The following is a 26,765-nucleotide window of genomic DNA, read 5'->3' as shown; positions in this document are numbered from 1 at the left end:
TTAACTACGGAGTACATATTTAGGAGTCGGAAGCAGAGTAGTAAGCGCAGAAGTGCTCTAAGAGCAGAAAGAGTCCAAGGGCACAAAAAGAACAGAAAAAATGGACTCTTAGAAACTGATCGGTAAAACAAGAAATAGAATTGTCTATATTACCAAAGAAACGAACAGATAATGCATAAATTGAGAAATTTGATTTCGTTTTTTAAATACAAATTTGATTTTGTTTTTCTGGTCTTGACCCTCTCTGTTCTTAGACTTTTCTGCTCATTGACTGGCCATCATTTAGTAGCTCCGTATTATGGATGTGGTATGTTGTACAAAATACAATTGGATCTCTTTTTATAAGTTTCCCACTTTGGTGACTGACAAGGAGATGGGTCTGATCTAGACAGTGAACTTATTAAGAAGCAAAACAAACAAAATGAAGGCATTTTAGCGGGTAATTGATCGAAATAGGCGGTAAACGAATATTTGTTTCACGCCATGCTTGCCCTCAAGTCGAACGAAAATAAAACTAACAGCTGTAATAAATAGTGATTCTTCTAATTTGATGTCTTGCTTTTGCTTTGATTGCTTTACTGTCTCCCATAATTGCCTATGAAATTCAATGTATGGATCAGATCCGTCTCCTTGTTATTCACTCGCTTTTCCCCAAAGCAAAAAAGCCATTTGTTTCTAGGATTAATGTTCATATGTGCGTAACAATTGAATCCTAGTTCACTGGAATTCTACTAGTCACAATGTATCAGAGGAGAATTGTTTGAAATTAATAACTTTTTGAGTATATTGAAATTCAAGTTGAAAAGCTTTTTTTTAATGAAAACGATCTCACCTCGCTAGAGTTTTGCGATGCTAGAAGTGTTTTGTTTCAGTAAAAAACGTGAGATGGCACGGACTCTCCGCCCCCAATGTACGCTACGTGCGACACATCCCCGAATCCCAAGACCTGTCTCTCTTCACCCCCTCAATCATTTCTATTATCCAACTCACCCCCTCAGTCAAAGAACAGTCAATAGATAATTTGTCCCAATGGAGTGAAAGTATATGTTGGGCTCTTATGAAACAAAATGAACCTCCAGGATTATGTGTAGTATTTCATGAAATACTGACTGCAAATGACGACTACTGCGCAGTAATACACGACTTGTTTTTATTCCTAACTAGAAAATGCAAAGATTTTGTCTCAAGTGTCGATTTGCATCACGTCTCAGCGTCTTCCCCTGTTGCGATTTTGTCACGGATTAAAAGTTTGACCTCTAAATTGAAAATCATAACTTTGCTGGGGTCACTGAAGTGCAATGACCGATTAGTAAAACTTTTACATTCTCTGAAGTACGCAGGACTAACGGTTGTTCTGTACAACTTGGATGTTGACCTGGAAATGACGGAAGATCTGGAAAATGCTGGATTAAAAATACGATCTGTGAAAATTGAAGAAATTACAACTTCTGTGACAGAAGGTAGTCAAACTGATGTTTTGAACAAGAACGAAGTGTTCGGAGCTGTTAATTGTGTCGAACCAAAATGTGGAAGTAACTGTGGTCGAATATTTGACGATTTGCCGGCAAAGGTGCAAGTGTTTCTGAAACAGTGTGCCATTCTGAAAAACCGAATCGTCTATGTGAAAGTCATAAAATGTCTATGGAAGTTTGTCTTCGATTCGAACGTTCAAGACGTGGCAAGTGTGAACAAAATGCATGACACGATTAACATGTTGATCGAACAAGGAGTTTTCAGGCATTTTCTGGGAAGTTATTTCTTCTCTCCATCTATGAAAGCGTTTCTGCTGAAGAAAATCCAGCAAAATGGAAGTGAAGTTAAAGTTCTGAATCAGAATTTGTTACAGGCATATTTGGAGAGATATAAAACGTGGTCTAGTGTACCGGCTGGCGATATTTACTTCCAGCAGTATTATTTGCGACATTTACTGAAAGCAGGTACGTTTTTATCAAGTTTACTCACAGGAAGATTTTGGTTGAATGGTCAAGTTTAAATGCAAATGTTTCTTGGTCTATTTTCTTCTGATTAGGTCATTTTTTCAAAAAAAATTTTGTAATTAATTTTTAAAAGTTTGTGAAAATTTGAAATTCGCAACCCTGTATTTGGGGGATGTCAGGGTAGTCTCAGGGGTTGCAAGTTTTGCCTCCAAATCTTACTTTTCAAATCCATGTAGTTTTCGAGATATGACGTTTTTTTATGATTTTTTCAAAAATTTTCAAAACAACTTAAGATTTTTAAAAAATTCAAAAACTGTGAAGATCTCAATCCTGTAGTTGGAATCTGTGAAGGTACTCTCAGAGTTGCGATTCTTGCTTCTGAATATGACTGCTCAAGTTCTTGTAGTTTTCGAGATATGACGTTTTTTTGTGATGTTTTTTTTTTCAACAAAATTACATTTAATTTTATTTCTTCTAAATTTCATCTTCCCAACCGTTTTAGTTTGGGGTTGTCAGTGAACTCTCAAGGTCTCAGATGTTGCGAATCTTGCCTCCAACTGTGACTGCTCAAGTCTTTGTAGTTTTCCAGATATGACGTTTTTTTGTTATTTTTCAAAAAATTTTCAGAAAATTTATTTTTTTTTCTTCAAATTTTGATGTTTTTAAACCCTGTAGGAATTGCGAGGGATTTTGCTTCCAATTGTGGCTGCTCAAATCTTTTGGTTTTTTTCGAGATTTGACGTTTTTTTTTTTCTGGTTTTTTCAAAAAAGTTTTTTTCAGAAAACTTATTTTCAAGTTTCTCAAGATTTGAAATCCCCAACGCTGTAGTTGAATACTGCAAGAGCTCTCTCAGGAGTTGCAAATTTTGCGTCCAAATGCGACTGCCCAATTAGTTTTAGATTCCGAGATGTGATGTTTCTTAATTTTTCAAAGATTTTAAAGTTTTTCAAAGAACTTAGATTTAAAAAACTTGAATAGAAATTTTTTTCAAAATTTGAAATAACTAACCCTGTAACTCGGTGTTGTCAGAGTATGCTCAAAGGATGCTGATTTTTCTGATTTACATGTTGATCGAACAAGGAGTTTTCAGGCATTTTCTGCGAAGTTATTTCTTCTCTCCATCTATGAAAGCGTTTCTGCTGAAGAAAATCCAGCAAAATGGAAGTGAAGTTAAAGTTCTGAATCAGAATTTGTTACAGGCATATTTGGAGAGATATAAAACGTGGTCTAGTGTACCGGCTGGCGATATTTACTTCCAGCAGTATTATTTGCGACATTTACTGAAAGCAGGTACGTTTTTATCAAGTTTACTCACAGGAAGATTTTGGTTGAACGGTCAAGTTTAAATGCAAATGTTTCTTGGTCTATTTTCTTCTGATTAGGTCATTTTTTCAAAAAAATTTTTGTAATTAATTTTTAAAAGTTTGTGAAAATTTGAAATTCGCAACCCTGTATTTGGGGGATGTCAGGGTAGTCTCAGGGGTTGCAAGTTTTGCCTCCAAATCTTACTTTTCAAATCCATGTAGTTTTCGAGATATGACGTTTTTTTATGATTTTTTCAAAAATTTTCAAAACAACTTAGGATTTTTAAAAAATTCAAAAACTGTGAAGATCTCAATCCTGTAGTTGGAATCTGTGAAGGTACTCTCAGAGTTGCGATTCTTGCTTCTGAATATGACTGCTCAAGTTCTTGTAGTTTTCGAGATATGACGTTTTTTTGTGATGTTTTTTTTTTCAACAAAATTACATTTAATTTTATTTCTTCTAAATTTCATCTTCCCAACCGTTTTAGTTTGGGGTTGTCAGTGAACTCTCAAGGTCTCAGATGTTGCGAATCTTGCCTCCAACTGTGACTGCTCAAGTCTTTGTAGTTTTCCAGATATGACGTTTTTTTGTTATTTTTCAAAAAATTTTCAGAAAATTTATTTTTTTTTTCTTCAAATTTTGAAGTTTTTAAACCCTGTAGGAATTGCGAGGGATTTTGCTTCCAATTGTGGCTGCTCAAATCTTTTGGTTTTTTTCGAGATTTGACGTTTTTTTTCTGGTTTTTTCAAAAAAGTTTTTTTCAGAAAACTTATTTTCCAGTTTCTCAAGATTTGAAATCCCCAACGCTGTAGTTGAATACTGCAAGAGCTCTCTCACGAGTTGCAAATTTTGCGTCCAAATGCGACTGCCCAAATAGTTTTAGATTCCGAGATGTGATGTTTCTTAATTTTTCAAAGATTTTAAAGTTTTTCAAAGAACTTAGATTTAAAAAACTTGAATAGAAATTTTTTTCAAAATTTGAAATAACTAACCCTGTAACTCGGTGTTGTCAGAGTACGCTCAAAGGATGCTGATTTTTCTGATTTACATGTTGATCGAACGAGGAGTTTTCAGGCATTTTCTGCGAAGTTATTTCTTCTCTCCATCTATGAAAGCGTTTCTGCTGAAGAAAATCCAGCAAAATGGAAGTGAAGTTAAAGTTCTGAATCAGAATTTGTTACAGGCATATTTGGAGAGATATAAAACGTGGTCTAGTGTACCGGCTGGCGATATTTACTTCCAGCAGTTTTATTTGCGACATTTACTGAAAGCAGGTACGTTTTTATCAAGTTTACTCACAGGAAGATTTTGGTTGAACGGTCAAGTTTAAATGCAAATGTTTCTTGGTCTATTTTCTTCTGATTAGGTCATTTTTTCAAAAAAAATTTTGTAATTAATTTTTAAAAGTTTGTGAAAATTTGAAATTCGCAACCCTGTATTTGGGGGATGTCAGGGTAGTCTCAGGGGTTGCAAGTTTTGCCTCCAAATCTTACTTTTCAAATCCATGTAGTTTTCGAGATATGACGTTTTTTTATGATTTTTTCAAAAATTTTCAAAACAACTAAGATTTTTAAAAAATTCAAAAACTGTGAAGATCTCAATCCTGTAGTTGGAATCTGTGAAGGTACTCTCAGAGTTGCGAATCTTGCCTCCAACTGTGACTGCTCAAGTCTTTGTAGTTTTCCAGATATGACGTTTTTTTGTTATTTTTCAAAAAATTTTCAGAAAATTTATTTTTTTTTCTTCAAATTTTGAAGTTTTTAAACCCTGTAGGAATTGCGAGGGATTTTGCTTCCAATTGTGGCTGCTCAAATCTTTTGGTTTTTTTCGAGATTTGACGTTTTTTTTTCTGGTTTTTTCAAAAAAGTTTTTTTCAGAAAACTTATTTTCAAGTTTCTCAAGATTTGAAATCCCCAACGCTGTAGTTGAATACTGCAAGAGCTCTCTCACGAGTTGCAAATTTTGCGTCCAAATGCGACTGCCCAAATAGTTTTAGATTCCGAGATGTGATGTTTCTTAATTTTTCAAAGATTTTAAAGTTTTTCAAAGAACTTAGATTTAAAAAACTTGAATAGAAATTTTTTTCAAAATTTGAAATAACTAACCCTGTAACTCGGTGTTGTCAGAGTACGCTCAAAGGATGCTGATTTTTCTGATTTACATGTTGATCGAACGAGGAGTTTTCAGGCATTTTCTGCGAAGTTATTTCTTCTCTCCATCTATGAAAGCGTTTCTGCTGAAGAAAATCCAGCAAAATGGAAGTGAAGTTAAAGTTCTGAATCAGAATTTGTTACAGGCATATTTGGAGAGATATAAAACGTGGTCTAGTGTACCGGCTGGCGATATTTACTTCCAGCAGTTTTATTTGCGACATTTACTGAAAGCAGGTACGTTTTTATCAAGTTTACTCACAGGAAGATTTTGGTTGAACGGTCAAGTTTAAATGCAAATGTTTCTTGGTCTATTTTCTTCTGATTAGGTCATTTTTTCAAAAAAATTTTTGTAATTAATTTTTAAAAGTTTGTGAAAATTTGAAATTCGCAACCCTGTATTTGGGGGATGTCAGGGTAGTCTCAGGGGTTGCAAGTTTTGCCTCCAAATCTTACTTTTCAAATCCATGTAGTTTTCGAGATATGACGTTTTTTTATGATTTTTTCAAAAATTTTCAAAACAACTAAGATTTTTAAAAAATTCAAAAACTGTGAAGATCTCAATCCTGTAGTTGGAATCTGTGAAGGTACTCTCAGAGTTGCGAATCTTGCCTCCAACTGTGACTGCTCAAGTCTTTGTAGTTTTCCAGATATGACGTTTTTTTGTTATTTTTCAAAAAATTTTCAGAAAATTTATTTTTTTTTTCTTCAAATTTTGAAGTTTTTAAACCCTGTAGGAATTGCGAGGGATTTTGCTTCCAATTGTGGCTGCTCAAATCTTTTGGTTTTTTCGAGATTTGACGTTTTTTTTTCTGGTTTTTTCAAAAAAGTTTTTTTCAGAAAACTTATTTTCAAGTTTCTCAAGATTTGAAATCCCCAACGCTGTAGTTGAATACTGCAAGAGCTCTCTCACGAGTTGCAAATTTTGCGTCCAAATGCGACTGCCCAAATAGTTTTAGATTCCGAGATGTGATGTTTCTTAATTTTTCAAAGATTTTAAAGTTTTTCAAAGAACTTAGATTTAAAAAACTTGAATAGAAATTTTTTTCAAAATTTGAAATAACTAACCCTGTAACTCGGTGTTGTCAGAGTACGCTCAAAGGATGCTGATTTTTCTGATTTACATGTTGATCGAACGAGGAGTTTTCAGGCATTTTCTGCGAAGTTATTTCTTCTCTCCATCTATGAAAGCGTTTCTGCTGAAGAAAATCCAGCAAAATGGAAGTGAAGTTAAAGTTCTGAATCAGAATTTGTTACAGGCATATTTGGAGAGATATAAAACGTGGTCTAGTGTACCGGCTGGCGATATTTACTTCCAGCAGTTTTATTTGCGACATTTACTGAAAGCAGGTACGTTTTTATCAAGTTTACTCACAGGAAGATTTTGGTTGAACGGTCAAGTTTAAATGCAAATGTTTCTTGGTCTATTTTCTTCTGATTAGGTCATTTTTTCAAAAAAATTTTTGTAATTAATTTTTAAAAGTTTGTGAAAATTTGAAATTCGCAACCCTGTATTTGGGGGATGTCAGGGTAGTCTCAGGGGTTGCAAGTTTTGCCTCCAAATCTTACTTTTCAAATCCATGTAGTTTTCGAGATATGACGTTTTTTTATGATTTTTTCAAAAATTTTCAAAACAACTTAAGATTTTTAAAAAATTCAAAAACTGTGAAGATCTCAATCCTGTAGTTGGAATCTGTGAAGGTACTCTCAGAGTTGCGAATCTTGCCTCCAACTGTGACTGCTCAAGTCTTTGTAGTTTTCCAGATATGACGTTTTTTTGTTATTTTTCAAAAAATTTTCAGAAAATTTATTTTTTTTTCTTCAAATTTTGAAGTTTTTAAACCCTGTAGGAATTGCGAGGGATTTTGCTTCCAATTGTGGCTGCTCAAATCTTTTGGTTTTTTCGAGATTTGACGTTTTTTTTTTCTGGTTTTTTCAAAAAAGTTTTTTTCAGAAAACTTATTTTCAAGTTTCTCAAGATTTGAAATCCCCAACGCTGTAGTTGAATACTGCAAGAGCTCTCTCACGAGTTGCAAATTTTGCGTCCAAATGCGACTGCCCAAATAGTTTTAGATTCCGAGATGTGATGTTTCTTAATTTTTCAAAGATTTTAAAGTTTTTCAAAGAACTTAGATTTAAAAAACTTGAATAGAAATTTTTTTCAAAATTTGAAATAACTAACCCTGTAACTCGGTGTTGTCAGAGTACGCTCAAAGGATGCTGATTTTTCTGATTTACATGTTGATCGAACGAGGAGTTTTCAGGCATTTTCTGCGAAGTTATTTCTTCTCTCCATCTATGAAAGCGTTTCTGCTGAAGAAAATCCAGCAAAATGGAAGTGAAGTTAAAGTTCTGAATCAGAATTTGTTACAGGCATATTTGGAGAGATATAAAACGTGGTCTAGTGTACCGGCTGGCGATATTTACTTCCAGCAGTTTTATTTGCGACATTTACTGAAAGCAGGTACGTTTTTATCAAGTTTACTCACAGGAAGATTTTGGTTGAACGGTCAAGTTTAAATGCAAATGTTTCTTGGTCTATTTTCTTCTGATTAGGTCATTTTTTCAAAAAAATTTTTGTAATTAATTTTTAAAAGTTTGTGAAAATTTGAAATTCGCAACCCTGTATTTGGGGGATGTCAGGGTAGTCTCAGGGGTTGCAAGTTTTGCCTCCAAATCTTACTTTTCAAATCCATGTAGTTTTCGAGATATGACGTTTTTTTATGATTTTTTCAAAAATTTTCAAAACAACTTAAGATTTTTAAAAAATTCAAAAACTGTGAAGATCTCAATCCTGTAGTTGGAATCTTTGAAGGTACTCTCAGAGTTGCGATTCTTGCTTCTGAATATGACTGCTCAAGTTCTTGTAGTTTTCGAGATATGACGTTTTTTTGTGATGTTTTTTTTTCAACAAAATTACATTTAATTTTATTTCTTCTAAATTTCATCTTCCCAACCGTTTTAGTTTGGGGTTGTCAGTGAACTCTCAAGGTCTCAGATGTTGCGAATCTTGCCTCCAACTGTGACTGCTCAAGTCTTTGTAGTTTTCCAGATATGACGTTTTTTTGTTATTTTTCAAAAAATTTTCAGAAAATTTATTTTTTTTCTTCAAATTTTGATGTTTTTAAACCCTGTAGGAATTGCGAGGGATTTTGCTTCCAATTGTGGCTGCTCAAATCTTTTGGTTTTTTTCGAGATTTGACGTTTTTTTTTCTGGTTTTTTCAAAAAAGTTTTTTTCAGAAAACTTATTTTCAAGTTTCTCAAGATTTGAAATCCCCAACGCTGTAGTTGAATACTGCAAGAGCTCTCTCAGGAGTTGCAAATTTTGCGTCCAAATGCGACTGCCCAATTAGTTTTAGATTCCGAGATGTGATGTTTCTTAATTTTTCAAAGATTTTAAAGTTTTTCAAAGAACTTAGATTTAAAAAACTTGAATAGAAATTTTTTTCAAAATTTGAAATAACTAACCCTGTAACTCGGTGTTGTCAGAGTATGCTCAAAGGATGCTGATTTTTCTGATTTACATGTTGATCGAACAAGGAGTTTTCAGGCATTTTCTGCGAAGTTATTTCTTCTCTCCATCTATGAAAGCGTTTCTGCTGAAGAAAATCCAGCAAAATGGAAGTGAAGTTAAAGTTCTGAATCAGAATTTGTTACAGGCATATTTGGAGAGATATAAAACGTGGTCTAGTGTACCGGCTGGCGATATTTACTTCCAGCAGTATTATTTGCGACATTTACTGAAAGCAGGTACGTTTTTATCAAGTTTACTCACAGGAAGATTTTGGTTGAACGGTCAAGTTTAAATGCAAATGTTTCTTGGTCTATTTTCTTCTGATTAGGTCATTTTTTCAAAAAAAATTTTGTAATTAATTTTTAAAAGTTTGTGAAAATTTGAAATTCGCAACCCTGTATTTGGGGGATGTCAGGGTAGTCTCAGGGGTTGCAAGTTTTGCCTCCAAATCTTACTTTTCAAATCCATGTAGTTTTCGAGATATGACGTTTTTTTATGATTTTTTCAAAAATTTTCAAAACAACTTAAGATTTTTAAAAAATTCAAAAACTGTGAAGATCTCAATCCTGTAGTTGGAATCTGTGAAGGTACTCTCAGAGTTGCGATTCTTGCTTCTGAATATGACTGCTCAAGTTCTTGTAGTTTTCGAGATATGACGTTTTTTTGTGATGTTTTTTTTTTCAACAAAATTACATTTAATTTTATTTCTTCTAAATTTCATCTTCCCAACCGTTTTAGTTTGGGGTTGTCAGTGAACTCTCAAGGTCTCAGATGTTGCGAATCTTGCCTCCAACTGTGACTGCTCAAGTCTTTGTAGTTTTCCAGATATGACGTTTTTTTGTTATTTTTCAAAAAATTTTCAGAAAATTTATTTTTTTTTTCTTCAAATTTTGAAGTTTTTAAACCCTGTAGGAATTGCGAGGGATTTTGCTTCCAATTGTGGCTGCTCAAATCTTTTGGTTTTTTTCGAGATTTGACGTTTTTTTTTCTGGTTTTTTCAAAAAAGTTTTTTTCAGAAAACTTATTTTCAAGTTTCTCAAGATTTGAAATCCCCAACGCTGTAGTTGAATACTGCAAGAGCTCTCTCACGAGTTGCAAATTTTGCGTCCAAATGCGACTGCCCAAATAGTTTTAGATTCCGAGATGTGATGTTTCTTAATTTTTCAAAGATTTTAAAGTTTTTCAAAGAACTTAGATTTAAAAAACTTGAATAGAAATTTTTTTCAAAATTTGAAATAACTAACCCTGTAACTCGGTGTTGTCAGAGTACGCTCAAAGGATGCTGATTTTTCTGATTTACATGTTGATCGAACGAGGAGTTTTCAGGCATTTTCTGCGAAGTTATTTCTTCTCTCCATCTATGAAAGCGTTTCTGCTGAAGAAAATCCAGCAAAATGGAAGTGAAGTTAAAGTTCTGAATCAGAATTTGTTACAGGCATATTTGGAGAGATATAAAACGTGGTCTAGTGTACCGGCTGGCGATATTTACTTCCAGCAGTTTTATTTGCGACATTTACTGAAAGCAGGTACGTTTTTATCAAGTTTACTCACAGGAAGATTTTGGTTGAACGGTCAAGTTTAAATGCAAATGTTTCTTGGTCTAATTTCTTCTGATTAGGTCATTTTTTCAAAAAAATTTTTGTAATTAATTTTTAAAAGTTTGTGAAAATTTGAAATTCGCAACCCTGTATTTGGGGGATGTCAGGGTAGTCTCAGGGGTTGCAAGTTTTGCCTCCAAATCTTACTTTTCAAATCCATGTAGTTTTCGAGATATGACGTTTTTTTATGATTTTTTCAAAAATTTTCAAAACAACTTAAGATTTTTAAAAAATTCAAAAACTGTGAAGATCTCAATCCTGTAGTTGGAATCTGTGAAGGTACTCTCAGAGTTGCGATTCTTGCTTCTGAATGTGACTGCTCAAGTTCTTGTAGTTTTCGAGATATGACGTTTTTTTGTGATGTTTTTTTTTTCAACAAAATTACATTTAATTTTATTTCTTCTAAATTTCATCTTCCCAACCGTTTTAGTTTGGGGTTGTCAGTGAACTCTCAAGGTCTCAGATGTTGCGAATCTTGCCTCCAACTGTGACTGCTCAAGTCTTTGTAGTTTTCCAGATATGACGTTTTTTTGTTATTTTTCAAACAATTTTCAGAAAATTTATTTTTTTTTCTTCAAATTTTGAAGTTTTTAAACCCTGTAGGAATTGCGAGGGATTTTGCTTCCAATTGTGGCTGCTCAAATCTTTTGGTTTTTTTTGAGATTTGACGTTTTTTTTCTGGTTTTTTCAAAAAAGTTTTTTTCAGAAAACTTATTTTCAAGTTTCTCAAGATTTGAAATCCCCAACGCTGTAGTTGAATTTTGCAAGAGCTCTCTCAGGAGTTGCAAATTTTGCGTCCAAATGCGACTGCCCAATTAGTTTTAGATTCCGAGATGTGATGTTTCTTAATTTTTCAAAGATTTTAAAGTTTTTCAAAGAACTTAGATTTAAAAAACTTGAATAGAAATTTTTTTCAAAATTTGAAATAACTAACCCTGTAACTCGGTGTTGTCAGAGTACGCTCAAAGGATGCTGATTTTTCTCCAATATTTACAGTTATTAAAAATTCGAAGCACCGGAGGTGCGTTACACGCTAGTTAATTTTTAAGATTTCCCAGCGGAATTTAAACTTTACCTATTAATCCATTTTTCTGAAAGTGGGTTCATATTATCAAAAATGCCTGAATCATAAATTTCATTCTGTTCATAAATATCATAAATTTCCGTTCATTACTCTTTTCCAATCTTCGATTGGCTATGTTGAACGTTTCTTAGAATTTTGAATTTGTTGTTTTTCCTCGAGTATGCAACTTTGCCCCTGTTTTAATGCACCAAACATGCAAACTAATAAGCTTATTACTTCGACCGGTAGAACTGACAGGGTAAAACAGTGGCGTAGTGTCAAAATTTCGCTGCCCGATTTTTGGTCTCAATATTTCTGGTTTGCAGTCAAATTTAGAACATGCTGGCTAAATTGCCCAGTCCTCGCTCGGCAATTATCCCAATAAAAAGATAATTTTTTAAAAATGTTACGTAACCTGTGCTTAAGCAGTTCAAGATATTTTAAGTACCGTGAATTTCCTATGTCATCTCTCCCTCATGAAATTTTCCTTTTTGTGCAAAAAAAATTCTATGCTACTTGCACAACAACTGGCCATCCTGTTTTGTTTTTACTGTAGATTTCGTTAATTTTTTAAGGCGGGACTGCTGAAGCTCTGAACCTGTTCGCTAACTTAGAATGGATCCTCCAAAAGTGCTCTTCTACTCATTCCAAGTGTTTCGTCTCAGATCTCAATCGGCTCATTAAAGCAACTAAACTAGAAGAACGGGAACCCCTGGAGCAGCTCCTCAAGATCGTCCAGAAATCAATCTCGAATCAGTCTTCCGTATCCAATCATCAACAAATGCTACTTGCCTATATCGTGTCATCTTTTTCCAACAAAATCAATAAACGGGGGTCAATATTTTCCAGATTTTTCGAGTCATTGCCGGTAGTTTTGAACAATGATAACTTTTGGGTTCTGCCGCTGAATAGTTCAATAGTAGACAGCGTGCTTTTAACGACATCTGAAATCGAGTATCTGCCTTTGAATTCCAAAGTCTTGTTGTGCGATTCGAGTTCACTTATTATTTCTGCAGACGTAAGCTCGTTGATAGTTGTTAATCGTCAATCTCTAGAGTTAGAATCGCGATTGGAATTTATGACAGATTCTTTGAATATAGCGTTCATTTCGCATTTCAAAGACAAGGAGTTTAATGTTGTCACAAAAGACTGCGTGCAATACCGAGTAAATTTTGCGACGTCTCAAATTTCTGAGGTCGCACTTATTCATGAAAACGGACCCATTGTCAAATTTCACCAGATATTTGATAAATTTGTGATTGTATCAGTGCATGAAGATTTTGTATTGAATGTTTGGTGCTCGATAACTTTTCAACTTTTCGCGTCTGTAAGTCTGAAATCAGGTCAAATTTTGGATTCGACGTTGAGTCCAAGCATAGTCAAACTGTCGTATGCGATAACGGAGTCGGATACTGTAGTTTTTAGTACGATTCTCAATTGGGATTCGGAGCCCCAATGTATAGTGTATGAGTACGACTGTGACAGTATGGAACTGGAAAAGAGAGCGGCCACAATTGCCATGAACTGTCCCATGGACTTTGCCGCGCTCAGCACAAGTTGTGACTTGATTGTCTGTTTCACAGGAGGCGACATTGTGGATCTTTACAGCATTGGGTGAGTCTGAGTTGACTTAAAAAGCGTTTTTGAGTTGCAATCGCTTTATAGAAGAAAAAGCGAGAGAAATGGCTCTTTTTACACAATCAAGCTTGTGTTATAGTACGAACTATCTGTTTTTCCAACCTAAGTCGCAAATATTGTTGCGGTAGGATGTGTTCATTTTTAAAGGGTTCATTTTGACCAATAACCAGCTATTAAATACAGCCAATGCTAAGGATATGTTAACATCGACTATTATTGTTCCGAGTTTCGTAACGAAAGTAACGGAATAATTGTGCTCGGGGTGATTTTTTCTTCAGACAAATTTCGACTTCTTAACTAGCCATTTTTGACGGAATTTGTTTAAATCATTCAAAAGGTATTGTTGTCTTGATCTTAAATCTGAAAAGATATTTTACCTGTGATCATTTTTCGTAAAGTTATGGGGGTTTAAAGATTGCCATTTTAGTTTGAAGATTTTCATAAAAAATCTCAAATTAAAAAAAATCATTATTCATTACATTTATTTTTTTCATGTTATTACTGCTCCAATGACCATAAGAGGCAGTCGCAACAATCAGGGTTTCGCCCTGATAGGAGCAGTATTTTTTGTTTTTTTTCCGACTTTCGTAACGAAAGTAACGGAATATTTGTGCTCGGGTTGGTTTTTTTCTTCAGACAAATTTCGACTTTTCAACTAAACATTTTCGACGGATTTTTTAAATATCTTTCAAAAAACATTGATGTTTTGAGCTTCAATTTGAAGATATATTTTTTGTGCTCATTTTTTGTAAAGTTATGGATGTTTAAGGAGTGCCATTTTGGCCAATTTAGGACAAACAATGCGCGATATATTTCTTTAAATTCGTTTTAATATATTAAATTTTTACAAATTCATTATATTTTAATTAACATTTAGTTTTTTCATGTTATTACTGCTCCATAGACTTTAAAAGGCAGTCAGAACATTCAGGGCGTAGGCAGTCAGAACATTCAGGGCTTCGCCCTGATACGAGCAGTTGTGTATTACAAATAGCACTTTATCTTCAAGGTATCATGGATCTATAGCGTAGAAGTAGGGAGGAGACCAGCAATAAAACAAGTGTGGAACCTGGGCAGGGTGCGGTGTTTTCATGAAATTTTTCGTACACTAGCTAAAATGCGTCCGCTTTAAAAATTGAGGCTCGTGCAATTGGTTAATTTTTTCTTTTTCATATTGACTGCTAATGCGTCGTAGCGTTATCGGTCATATTTTTGCTTGTGTATGCGAAGTGCAACTTCGACTCTGTGTCAACTCCGCCTTTCAACCTTCAAACTTTTGATCTTTATAGCTCCCTTACGGGTAATTATGTCTATGCGCAATATTTTGATGTAAAGCTAGAAGAAAAAATCTGTTCACAATTGTTAGTTCGTTCATGGTGCCAATTTCGATTGCATAATGACATTGTTAATGTATTTCTTCAAAAGTGAATTTCAAAGGGGGTAGTTGAAAAGGGTCCAAACTATGTTTACCTAATTTATATTGTCAAAAGCATAATTAATTGTGTTTATTCGAAATTCAGAATGGAGAGGTAGCGAACAATTTGGGTTACGGAATGCTGCACTATCGTTGAAGGTGCAAGAAATCTATCTATTACTTAATTGGCGTTTCACGTCAGATATGTTTTAAGAAGTCACTATCTTGACATGTTTAAGTTTTTGCTTCGTATTTTTTATGCATTTTCAACGGAAAAGTTTTGCATATTTACGCCAAACCGTATATTGCAATTTTTTGGTTTTCCACTTTATGAACGCAAGGTCAATTGAATGTTTCACTTGTTTTTCAAAAAACTTAGATTTCAAAAATACTGACAGAACTTGAAATTCTAAGCCCCATAGTGGGGTGCTGTATGAGTACACTATGAGGTTGTAAACTACCCTTCAAATATGACTGCTCAAATCTTTCTGTTTTTTCGAATTACGGCGTTTTTTAATGCTTTTTCAAAAAATTAAGAAAGAGAATAAACTACTTTAACTTGAAGTTCTGAACCCTATGGTGGGGTACTGTCAAAGATCACTCAGATATTGCAAATCTGTCCTCTAAAGCTCACTGCTCAAATCTGACGCCTTTTATTGTTTTAAATTTATTTCTCAAAAAAGAAACTTGAAACTCAACCCTATGGTGAAGTGCTGTAAGGGTACACTCAGAGGTAGTGTAAGTGTAAAAATCTGACCTTAATGATCTTCTGAGAGCAGGTGTAAAATGTGGAGTACACATGTATCACATTGCTTTATAGAAGATTTCAATGGTGATCTCAGTGCAGTCAGCACTTGGCTTAATGTTAATAAGTTTTCCTTGACCCTAGCTAAAACTGATCAAGTTAAAATAAGTGCCTCCCGTTTCACTCCAGAAAAAACTTGTGCACGAAAAGACTTAAGAGTTCCTTGTTCGTGCAAATTTTTAGGCGTTCACAGACTCCAAATTGGTGTTTTTGACTCATATAGACTCTGTTAGAACCAAATTGCAAAAGCAATGCAGTACAGTTCCAAAGGTGTGAAAATATACCCTTAATTATATAATTTTGAGTTATATTATCTCAAACGTTAACCTCAATACAAAACGTTAAACTCAATCAAACTGATTTTCAAAATTGAGTGTTTTGACCGTTCATGAACTATATGTTTTCGAGCTGCCTAAGTTTGTTTTACGATCAATTATGGGCCTTCACAGCGAAATTTTCTCTCTCTTATCCTTCTTTTAAAGGAAGATTCCTCGTACAATACTAGAAAAGCCATCAAAAGCATAATTCTTTTCAGGACTAAATTAAAACAAGCGTTTTTGATCTATCGTGGTGCAAAACTTTTTGGGATGATGTATTAATTTTTATCGAACTTAATTGATGTTAATTTATGCCAGAGAAATAAGTTCTTCTTTTAAAACTTATGAAAAGTCCAGTGGTATGTTGTCAGCTTTTTAAGGGCCGTTTTTAAAGCTAAAAGTTTACATATTCGATAAAATTCAGTAGTTTTGGAGGTATGTCAATTTTTTAAATTTACGGTTGCTTTAACTATCGCTGTTTTGTATAAAGTTTAGGAAGCTGATTTTACGTTCAAAGATCTCTCGCTAGTATTAATTAAACATCAAAAAATGAAAGTGTAAGTTTGAACTTAATCTAGTCAGTTTAACAATCATGAGCAAGGTTTTGATATAGCTGGGAAAGCGTAAGACAATATCTGAACTATCAATAGGTTCTTGTTCGATGTTCTTATTCTAAATTTAACGCCTATAAGTCGATATTCGAGGCTATAATGTTGCTGACTACTCGCAGTTCTAATGATGCTAACGGGGCTCTAGAAGTGGCACGATTACTAGCGAAATTAGCCACTAAATGAACAACTTCATGCTTTTTAAGAGTCAATGAACGTAGTGAACACTCTTAAATAAGTGTTCTTCGCAGGAAACATCTTTAAGTTTGTTCGTGCTCAAGTTTGATTTTTTTCCTTAGATTTTTGATTTCTTTTTAATTTATTTCGTTTCTTTTGTTAAAAATAAGGCAAACTACAGTGTCAAAAACCAAAAGTGTAAACGTGACGAAAAACGTGATCGAATTCTACTATCGAAACTGGATTTTCATTTTTCCTGCGCAATGAAAAATTTACTCACGATTGCCGTGAAAATATTCAACTCTGAAAAATGCAGTTTTTATTTTTAAGAGTAGAGGAACGTAGTTCAGTCTGATATATGGATCGCGATGATTTTTTAAAATGCAGATGAACGTAGTTCAGACTGTTATATGGATCGCGATTGTTTTTTTTTTCAGGAAAAGTCTGAAAATGTGTTCAGGCTAAAAATTGTTATTTAGCGTTTTGACGTTTGATTTATTGCTGTTAAAAGGAGGACAAATCTACTATCAAAAGTGTAAAAGTCACGAAAAACGTGATCGACTTCTAGTTTCGAAAGTGGATACTTTTATCAAAAAAGTTTCAATCATAAATTGATCTAGAAATTCAATGAGCTTTAATGGCATCTGTTTTTTTTTAAATTCGAAAATTAAGATTTTTTCAAATTTGTTTCTGAATTAAGATTAATTTTTTTCTGTTCGATTGCGTTCATTGACTCTTTTTCAACTATATGATGGCTATGTTTTTAAAATTGATTCGCCGAGTGTTCTGTTGTTTTTTCAGTAAGGGGCTATTGATCTACAAAATTGCGAAACATGGAGGGTATAATAGCTAAATCACAGAGTCGAAGCTGAGCTTCGCATCACTTGCAATACAAAAATATATGATTAAGATTACCAAAAAAGTTCAAAAAAGGATGAAAAATTTCTGAAACAAAATCACTTGCACCATTAGAAACTTTACAAAGAGCTTTCAAATCCTAAAAATGAATCGAACCGTTCTGCGGGACCCAAACCGACAAAAATTAGCAGACACGAAAGTCTACAATTTTAGTCTAGAAAATCTAGAAAGCCTTGAAAAAATTCAGTTTCGATAAAAAAAACAGGTCCCGACTAAAATCGAACTTCTGAGATTGTTATCAAGCATGGTTGTTATCAATGCCTTAAATGCACTGAACACTCCTTGACCTTATAAAGTACACAATTTCCAGAAGTTTTTTTTTGAATAGCATGAAAAAAATCACGAAGTAGCCAGAATGGTCAGAATTTCTTGGAACTCAATTACTTGCAAAAAACCGGAGTACACAAATTTTTTAATTGGAGTAAAATATGCCCAAATGTTTGGCAAATTTGTCGCTGCGGTAGCTAAAACGACAAAAACAAGCAGACAAACAGAAGTATGACAAAGATTTTGTGACTCGTGGACTAGTTTCCGCTTACAAAAAAAAAGGTAATGGCCGGATTCGAACCAGTGATCTTAGTATTTAAAGGCAGGTGCGTTACCTTTTTGACACATGCGCGAATTAATGTTTTGCTTTTGGTTTGATTTGCTTTTGGTTTGATTTGAACCAAAGGTAAAATTATTCAGGCGAATCTGTTAATCTAGTTGTTAAGTCGAAAATCGGAAAAACACTCTAATTCACAGTTTCTTTTAGTCACTTTCAAGGATTTGATCCGAATAATTTAAAATTGTTTACTATAATAGCAAATAGTTTTCGAATAGTTTTTTCAAATGTTCTCACATAAAAAATATTTGTTTATCAAAAGTATTTTGCCAAAAAAATCCTTAAGTCTGCGCCTGGACCTTTCTTGGAACGAAACTTTGAAAAAAGATAATAAGTCTGCTTCAATCTAAAGACTTAGTTTTACCAATTATATTGGTAGTACCTAAGCTCTTTTGAAGAACCCTCCTCAGCGTAATCTGTGGCTCGCTCAGAAGTTGTGAGATTATACCTGCTATGTCTTAAAATTAATTAAGATCAAACTCGTTTTTTCCAGAAGCATTAATTTAGCAATCTTCTTTCTTTCGAAATTATGATAAACAATTTGGCTGTTTTAGGTCGGAGACTTATATGAAGACAACTTGGGCAGCGTCCATTTCGAAGCCTCAGTTCTTCCACAGAACCAAACGTGGCATCTACTTATTTGCAGACGAACATGGCCAGTTGGAGGTTTGCTCGCTAGAGGGCGAAGCACAAATAACCACCATGTGGTCACATAATCTACCGCTCACTTCGAAAATTTCACAGCTGTTTGTCGGCGCCGATGATGATACGTTATGTTTCATGTCGAATACAGAACAATTCAATTCGTGCTCATTCTTCCAACTGTCCAAAGTTATGAGCACGTGCATGTCAGATAACCCGAACAGTCCAGTAGTTGCAATAAACCGAGTCTCGTCGGGGGGCAAGAAATCAAGTAATCAGCAGTCTTACCTAAGCGGAGATGGTTCTTTGATTTACACGATCGGTCAAAAGAGAATCATTTGTGAAGCCACCGATACTCTAAACCCTGTTCAAATTTACAGTCTCAGTGAGCCAGTTGTAAAAAGTTGCTTCGTAGATGAAGTTTTCAGTGCTTTATTCGTGTTTTTCGAAAATAAAACTTTTGTGGTTCTCAAGTGTCCGTCATTCGAGACAGTTTTGGAGTCAACATGTAGTTCAAACCCAATTTACTCGTTTTTCCGAGAACATCTTTTGGTTCTGATTTTCGAAGATATCATAGAAATTTGGGACTGCAACATTCAGAAAAAAGTGTTGATCAATATCGGCATCGGGTTAGCAGTGAATGATGCTTATATAGAAGACGATAAATTGTACATTCTATTGTCAAACGCGAGCGTCAAGGTTATTAACTTACAAGACATGACTTGGGACGTTTTGGACCCAGTGTCTTTGCAGCCGAATACTTTCATTGTCAAATCATCTAGTCTTAACGATTGCTATGCTGCACAACTTATAAATAACCAGTTGAGGATTATACCTGTATTTTCTCAGAATAGATTATGCTCAACAGTTCCGGTGATTGACTCAAAGCGATATGTCTTCCTTCATTTTCAAGCTCTGCCTTCAAATAAGTTTGCGATGTTACTAAACGATACTTCTAAATTTCAACTTGTAGTTAGAATTTTGTTTCTGAATGAGAAAGAAGCAGTGATGCTAGAAGTCTCGTCTGATTACATATCATATGAAAGTTTTCTCGAAGAAAGAGAATTTATAAGCAACGCGATGTCGTTCAATTGTTCTTTCGACGCAAAAAGTCTGATGTGCTTATCGAACCGGAACGAAATTTGCATCTATTCCCAAAACGAAACTCGAAAAAAGTGGACAAATTTATCAAAATTGTTGGGATCAAAGTTCTGTTTTTCACAAGCTCTTTTTGTGTCAAATTCTACAATGTTTGCATCGGGAAATGACGCGAGCTTTTATCTTTATGATGTAAACTCAACAAAAGTTAGTTCACGAGTTACGTTACCCGATGCAGGGCCCCTCTGTATGACAGAAGTGTACAGTAGCAATAATGGGTTCACATTGGTAATTACGAGCGATGTGAATGGGCTATTCATGTTCTGGCGTCTGAACGAGAATTGGTATCGTGTATATCTATCTATATTAGCCAAAAGCAAAGTGTAAGAAGCCGCCGTGCAAGTAGCACAGAATGTTCCGACCACGATATTTAGAACAAAAAATAAAATAAAAACATTGAACATCTATTTTTTCAAAAAAGATCAATTTTCTTTTTTTCTTTTTGTGTCATTTTTTGCTAGTATTGCTGAATTGAAGCGAGTATTGCTGGGGGTTGAAACAGAAAGGTTGAAGACATTAACCGCCTTAATTGAGGCCACTTTTTTCGAGGGGTCTTATTGGTAGTTTTTAGTGGTAGTAGTATTGTATCGTGTCCCGGATCCTAAGGGGGGGGGGGGTCCTTCCTAAGGGGGGGGTCCTCACGTAAAGCAAAATCCTAGGAAAGGGGTCCTTAATTTTTTGGAGGACCCTCATCCTAGGATTTTGTAAACGAAAGAGATTTTCCACCCAAAAAGCAGAAGACCCCCTACTTAGGATCTTGCTAAGTTTAGCTTAACAACAAGGGACACGATACAAAAATCTTTCTAATTCCAAATTTTGGGGTCCTAATTATTGGTCCTGATTAATTATATGAATCATATTAATTGTTATGCTTGTTTAGGGTAAATGAACTTTCGACCTAGTTGAAATTTGTTAGTGAACGGGGAATTGACTTTTATGGTATATAATAAAAATTCGCCGGCCATTTTGGCAGCGTAGCTTAACTGTTGGCAGCAGTAAACTAATTCCTTAACTTGACCTAAATTTTATGGTGAAAAGGCAGTAAATTGAAATTACTCTCAAAAGGCGGCGGCCGTTTCTGGGCAAAATATACCAAATGATAAAATTGTCAAATTTTGAAATAAGAAAAATGAAATTAGAGGGAACTTGGTGTACTGAAGATATTGATAATGAACATTTACAATTAAGAGTGTTTTCAACCGCAGAAAAAAACTCATTTTTCAAATTATGTAATGAACGCTACGTCGTCTTCCTCGAAAGGGCAAAGGAAATTTCAAAGAAAGAATACGAGTTGATTTTCAAAGAACAATTTTATTTGAGTGAGCTTCAACAAATCTCTTGGTGCATTTCTACAAAACAAAAGTATGGCACTGTGAGCGATTTGAATATTGCTGATTATGAAAACGTTTTCGACTATTCGTTTGACTTTAACTCATTATGGGTTGATAAAGACTTGGAGAGAAAAATCCGTCTATGTTTCAACAAGCTATCAAAATACAAAAAACTTCCGGTGGTTTATTTAATTATTTACCACCGTTATCTTAATGAGTCTAAATGGTATTTGCAAGGTCACTTTTATTTCCACTGGCTTGAAATTCAGCAGGTTGGAGAGGTGTTGGAAAAAATAAATAATGAAATTGCAAAAAAGCAGAGTAACTCCTATTGATTTGAAAATAATTCACGAAATTTATACGTCTTTGAAACAAACTTATCCTGATAATTCTAACCGACGCAACTATTTTCTAGCTGCATGTTCTCTGTTTTTTGTTAGTTCTGATAACCTTAACTACGACATTTTAATTAAGTTGAGACCTTATGGTGGCTTGATTGGTATTGATAACTCTTCCTTGGACAAATATTTGAAAAATTCCAAAATTTTACGATTGCACGCTATTTTGCACGATGCGGCCGGATTTATACACGAATTTTATCAACAGGGTCCCACGTACTGTTACATGTTGCCCTGGAACTGTAACAACAGCTTATTGGGACATTTGAGTGGAATAGCGTTCTGCCTTTTCATTAAGTTGAAAAAACCAGAAGTTTATCATTTACTAGAATGCTAGGCGAGAGATCAGTTGTGCTTGACGTGGAAGGCTTTCGTTACAAGAAAAACGCCTTTGTGGTTAAAGAATTAGCAATAACAACTTCAGACTACAGCGATCGACTCATTTTCCTACCTCCAGTGAATTTCAATATACTACCAAAGCTTGAACAAAAAGCTTACAACTGGTTAACTAATTATTTACACGGTCTCCATTGGGAAAACGGTGATTATCTTTATATAAACTTGAATCAAATACTTCAGAGTTTTGTGCTGAGAAATCCTGGTGCCGTTTTTTACGCTAAAGGAAAAGAAAAGACAGAATTTTTGGCCAAGTACTTGGACCGAAAGATTGAAAACCTAGATGATTTGGGCTGTCCTCGGGTTGAAAACTTATATTTTAAAAATTATCCAAGTTGCAATAAACATATTCCACATTACAACTCCAGGAATCATTGTGCCTTGAAGAAAACCAAGGTTTTTTATGATTGGTTGAAAAATGAACAACAGCGAGAGATCAGCGAAAGTGGAGACATACCTATCACAAAATTCAATGCTTTGTGCGTGGATGACTCCAGAGGGTGATATTAAAATTTCATTAACGAGAATAGAGCGTATTGATTGCAGTGGCCAAATTGTTCAGAGGAAGGAGCAAATAATAATTTCCGAAGAAGAGTTGTCTACGTTGAAGAGGTTTTTTCCAGTTATTGATCAATTTGTATACTTCCAGAGATTCAAGTTTATCAGAAATGTTAGCCAGCAAGCGAGGAGTATGTCTTCCCGAACTAGTCTTAGTACCCAAACGTCAGCCAGGAGTTCAGATGGATCTAAACAGCAGTGAATTGCCAGATGAGATTAAGACGATTGTGAAAGAGGATACTGTGAAGAAAATAATGTACTACAAAAAAAACCGCAAATATCCCAGCAAACTTTGTTTTAGAAATGCATGACATAAATGATAGAGATTTCACACGTTATGAAATTTTTTACTGTTCTCAAAAGTAATTTAATTTTTTACAAGCTTCATTCGCAGAGAGAAAAAGTCTAACGCAGTCTGTAGAATAAATAGTTTCTCAAATGTCAGAAGCAACAACAGCAGTAGATGAACCTGACGCAACATTAGTAACAGAGTTTGTTTATAACGAGACAAACAGTGAAAAAAAATCATGGAAGTTTTGTAACAATGTAACTTTGCCAAGGTCTGAAGTAGTTTTTGTTGCGCAAATGGTAGTAATTCTAATTTTACTAACTTTCTGCATTCTCAAACTTTCTTTCACTAAATTAAGTTGCGAAGAAACGTCAGTTTGGTTCTCGATTTTATCAGGCTTGGCTGGTTACGTACTACCAAACCCAAGAATATGAATAAAGTGATTGATACTTCGACAAGAATTTTTATGGCGATAGTGGGACCTTCAGGATCCGGGAAAACTGAGTTAATTTTGAAACTTCTGATGGGAAATACTTTTTACCCTAAATTTGGAACCGTTCTATATCTTTACAAAGAGATGCAACCTGCATTCTCAGAAAAAGTGTCTTCTCGCGAAGTGAATATGGAGTTCATGAAATTCGACGGATTCGAATCTGTGAGAAAATTAGAAAATGTTCTTCTAGTTTTCGATGATTCATGTGAAGACATCTATAATGACAAGGAATTTGTTAGGTTAGCGACAGCGGGTAGACATAGAGGGATAGATGTAATATATGTTAAGCATAACTTGTTTCAACAAAGTCGATGGTCGCGTACGATTGATTTGAACACTTCACACATCATTCTGTTCAAATCGCCTCGCGACGTTCAGCAACTAGATCTATTAGGAAGACAATTGAATGTATCAAAATTTTTGAGAAACTGTTACGAATTAGCTACCAGAGACTCTTTTGGACATCTTCTAATCGACTTGGACCCCCGTACATCAGATTGTTTGAGATATTGTTCAAATATCACACCACCTGGGCCAACAGTTTTTTATTTACCCTTATCTGAAGCAGAAACTACTCCAATCACAAATGAAAAAGAAAAACTTATCTATTCTGCGGCATATGGTACAACTGAAACCTGACCAGCTAAGAAGATTAATTAGAAAAACTTCAAATCGTGAGATCATAACACTTGTTTGTGAATGTTTGCTCAATGTAGTCAATGGAAACGTACCCGTTAAAATCGCAAACATCGAACGATTCGAGACAGCATACAAATACTTATTAACTCCAAAAACCAGTGTTGTCAAAAAACGTGCGATTATTTTGAGTAAAGAAGGCTTCCATTTAGTTCGACAAATACTTTATTTTTGTTACAAGTACCTCACAACTTAATGATGACTGCTGAAGAATTCATTCTAATTCCGAAACATTTATATGTTAAAGAGCAGCCACATGCTGCACGTGTTCTTCATGATAATAATATTAAACATAAAAATGCTCAACTGTCCTATCTTAACCGGCTTAGACCCCAATTACCTCCACAAACTAGTAAGACTACTGCAACGAAGGAAACATTTACGGATAATGTTGAGCCCCAACAAGAACAGCTTAAACTGTTAACGGACGATGAAGAAGTACCGGTCGAACGTGTTAAAGACGAAAAACTAGAAGAGAAACACAATAGACAGACCGAAAGCATTTTAGGACAGTTACAAGTTTTAGAAGACAAAAAATTTGTTAGAGCAAAAACCGTACTTGAAATTATAGAAAATTCAGAAAGAGTAACCATAAACCATGACAATGAGGTGATATATGTAGATAAAGTACCAACAGGACTTAAAGCTACAATATTTTTATACGACATACAACAACCAACGAAAAAACTACACAATCCGGCGTTCATTAACATTTTAACTGCTCTCAACTTGAATGAAAACCTGGTAATAAATCGAAATGCCAAACACGCGGTTCAGTCAGCGTCTTTTAACGCTCAAGAGAAACGAGAACCCGGACCCTCAAGAACCCGCTCAACATCGCCCACTTGGCAGGAAAAAAGTAGTGCAAACCTTAAGAGAAGTAAAAAACACAAACGAAAAAGTCTCAGCGGTAATAGAAAAACCCAAAACCAAAAACGTGAAAAAGAGTCAGAAGAAGGCTCTGACTCTTACGGAACGCCCCATAACGATTCAGATTCTCCAACGTCAGAAAAGACGAAGGCGCAAACAAAACAATGGGAAAATTACCAAGATTGAAGAAAAATTGTTGAAAACTAAATACAGTGACAAAGGTCCCGCGTTATTTGGTAGTGTGAACAACTTGATAAAAGCAAGCAATTTGTCGCGAAAGAAAGTTAAACATTTCCTTCATACTGAACCTGCTTACACAAAATATCGAACTGTGATCCGAAAAACGCCGCGACTCAAGGTCATAGTTTACGATATCGACGAAATCTGGTCATTAGATCTGGCCTTTGTTGATAAACTTGCCCAGTACAACCATGATGTTAAGTATCTGCTTGTTGCAGTTGACTGCATGTCCCGCTATCTCAGAGTGCAACCCTTGAAATCAAAGTATGCTACTACAACAGCAGAAGCGTTCAAACTAATGATAACGACAAAACAACCGGAAAAAGTATGGGTGGACAAGGGCACAGAGTTTAAAGGGTCCTTCGAAGCATTATGTAAAAAGAAAGGCATAAACACATATAGCACAGAGAGCGAGAAAAAGTCCGCATTCGCTGAGAGAAATATCCGTTCCTTGAAAAATCTTATTTATAAGTACTTGGAGGATAAATGGACTTACTCATACATTGACAAATTGCAAGATTTTGTCAATGCAATTAATTCGAGAACAAATCGTGTCACAAATCTTGCACCAAATAAAGTAACTAAAAAAGATGTTCCTCGCCTGATTTCATTAAGAGCAGAACAGTCTTTGAAGTTAGTTCGACGTCCAAAGCTTTATGTTGGTGATTATGTTAGACTTGCCAAAGTAGACATACGTTTTCGCAAGGGTTACAAACAATCGTTCACCGATGAAGTGTTTGAAGTTTTTGACATACCAACACGAAATCCCCCAACATACAATTTGATTGATTCTAACAGAGAACCGATTGAGGGAAAATTTTACGAGTCTGAACTGATTCGCGTTCTGGAGATGGACAATCATGACTGAGGGCACTTCCGACAGTCTTTTCACCCATAATGTTCCCCCTTCCTTCACAATTACCCTAGTTTCATCTGCATCAATGAACGTTTTTAAGGATAACACTCTGGCCAACTTCAAAAATCTCCTGAGTGAAGAAATAAATTTGCAAGGTGAATGGAGAGTAGCAGTTACAGAAATTACCTTCCCTACTCAGATAAACAACGTAACTGACAACAACATTGTGTACTACAAAAAAGATCGGGTTATAGCAAGCATGAAAGTTGAGAAAGACAAGATCTCCAGACCTTACCTTGGAGAAACAGCAAAATTAACAAAAGGAGAATATACGAGCATTGATCAAATACTGGACGAGATTCGTCGAAAGACAGAATTAGAGAAATTGGATTACGTAATAGATCCAATAACCAAACATCTTTCCTTATGGCTGCATTATTGGGAAGGTATAACTTTTTCAAGCCCGCAAATTCCTAGTCTACTTGGATTCAAAGGCGTCAGAGATGGAACTGGTTATCATATAGGTTACAAACAAGGAAGCACGAAACATAGCACATTCTCTACCCAAGATCTTATTGCTGACTATCCCGTTGATGTATGCGCTGGTACTCAGCTTATGTTTATTTATCTGGACATAATTCATTATCAAATAGTCGGAGACACAAAAGCACCCCTTTTACGAGTCATTGATACAAATCGTCGAGTGAAAAACGGTTACGCATGTACAATTGAACCGAATCATCGTAAAGTGTTTAGTAATTTGGATTTTAAAAAACTTTTGGTCAATA

At 34.8% G+C, this 26,765-nt stretch overlaps 2 protein-coding genes across 3 annotated transcripts in view; both read left to right on the top strand.

Moving 5' to 3' along the window:
• Window positions 1–7,786, top strand: part of LOC134841791 (uncharacterized) — a 49,897-nt gene extending 42,111 nt beyond the window's left edge. Inside the window, exons 4-9 of the mRNA XM_063857828.1 lie at window positions 873–1,937; window positions 3,070–3,228; window positions 4,359–4,517; window positions 5,472–5,630; window positions 6,585–6,743; window positions 7,767–7,786. Of these exons, the coding sequence (XP_063713898.1) occupies window positions 873–1,937; window positions 3,070–3,228; window positions 4,359–4,517; window positions 5,472–5,630; window positions 6,585–6,743; window positions 7,767–7,786 (1,721 nt within the window). The remainder of the gene's footprint in view (window positions 1–872; window positions 1,938–3,069; window positions 3,229–4,358; window positions 4,518–5,471; window positions 5,631–6,584; window positions 6,744–7,766) is intronic.
• Window positions 7,787–8,971: 1,185 nt separating this feature from the next.
• Window positions 8,972–26,765, top strand: part of LOC134842114 (uncharacterized) — a 40,939-nt gene continuing 23,145 nt past the window's right edge. Inside the window, exons 1-3 of one of the 2 annotated variants that reach the window (XM_063858302.1) lie at window positions 8,972–9,144; window positions 12,145–13,183; window positions 18,605–20,134. In XM_063858302.1, the coding sequence (XP_063714372.1) occupies window positions 8,979–9,144; window positions 12,145–13,183; window positions 18,605–20,134 (2,735 nt within the window). In that variant the 5' untranslated portion in view covers window positions 8,972–8,978. Of the gene's footprint in view, window positions 9,145–10,216; window positions 10,435–12,144; window positions 13,184–18,604; window positions 20,135–26,765 lie in introns of those variants that run through there. The other variant, XM_063858303.1, reaches the window with a different exon arrangement.

This window comes from Symsagittifera roscoffensis, chromosome 3 (assembly GCF_963678635.1).
Source record: "Symsagittifera roscoffensis chromosome 3, txSymRosc1.1, whole genome shotgun sequence".
NCBI classification, from domain to species: Eukaryota; Metazoa; Xenacoelomorpha; order Acoela; family Convolutidae; genus Symsagittifera; species Symsagittifera roscoffensis.
The sequence above is the reverse complement of the archived record's forward strand: the minus strand, read 5'-3'. Positions and strand labels throughout refer to the sequence as shown.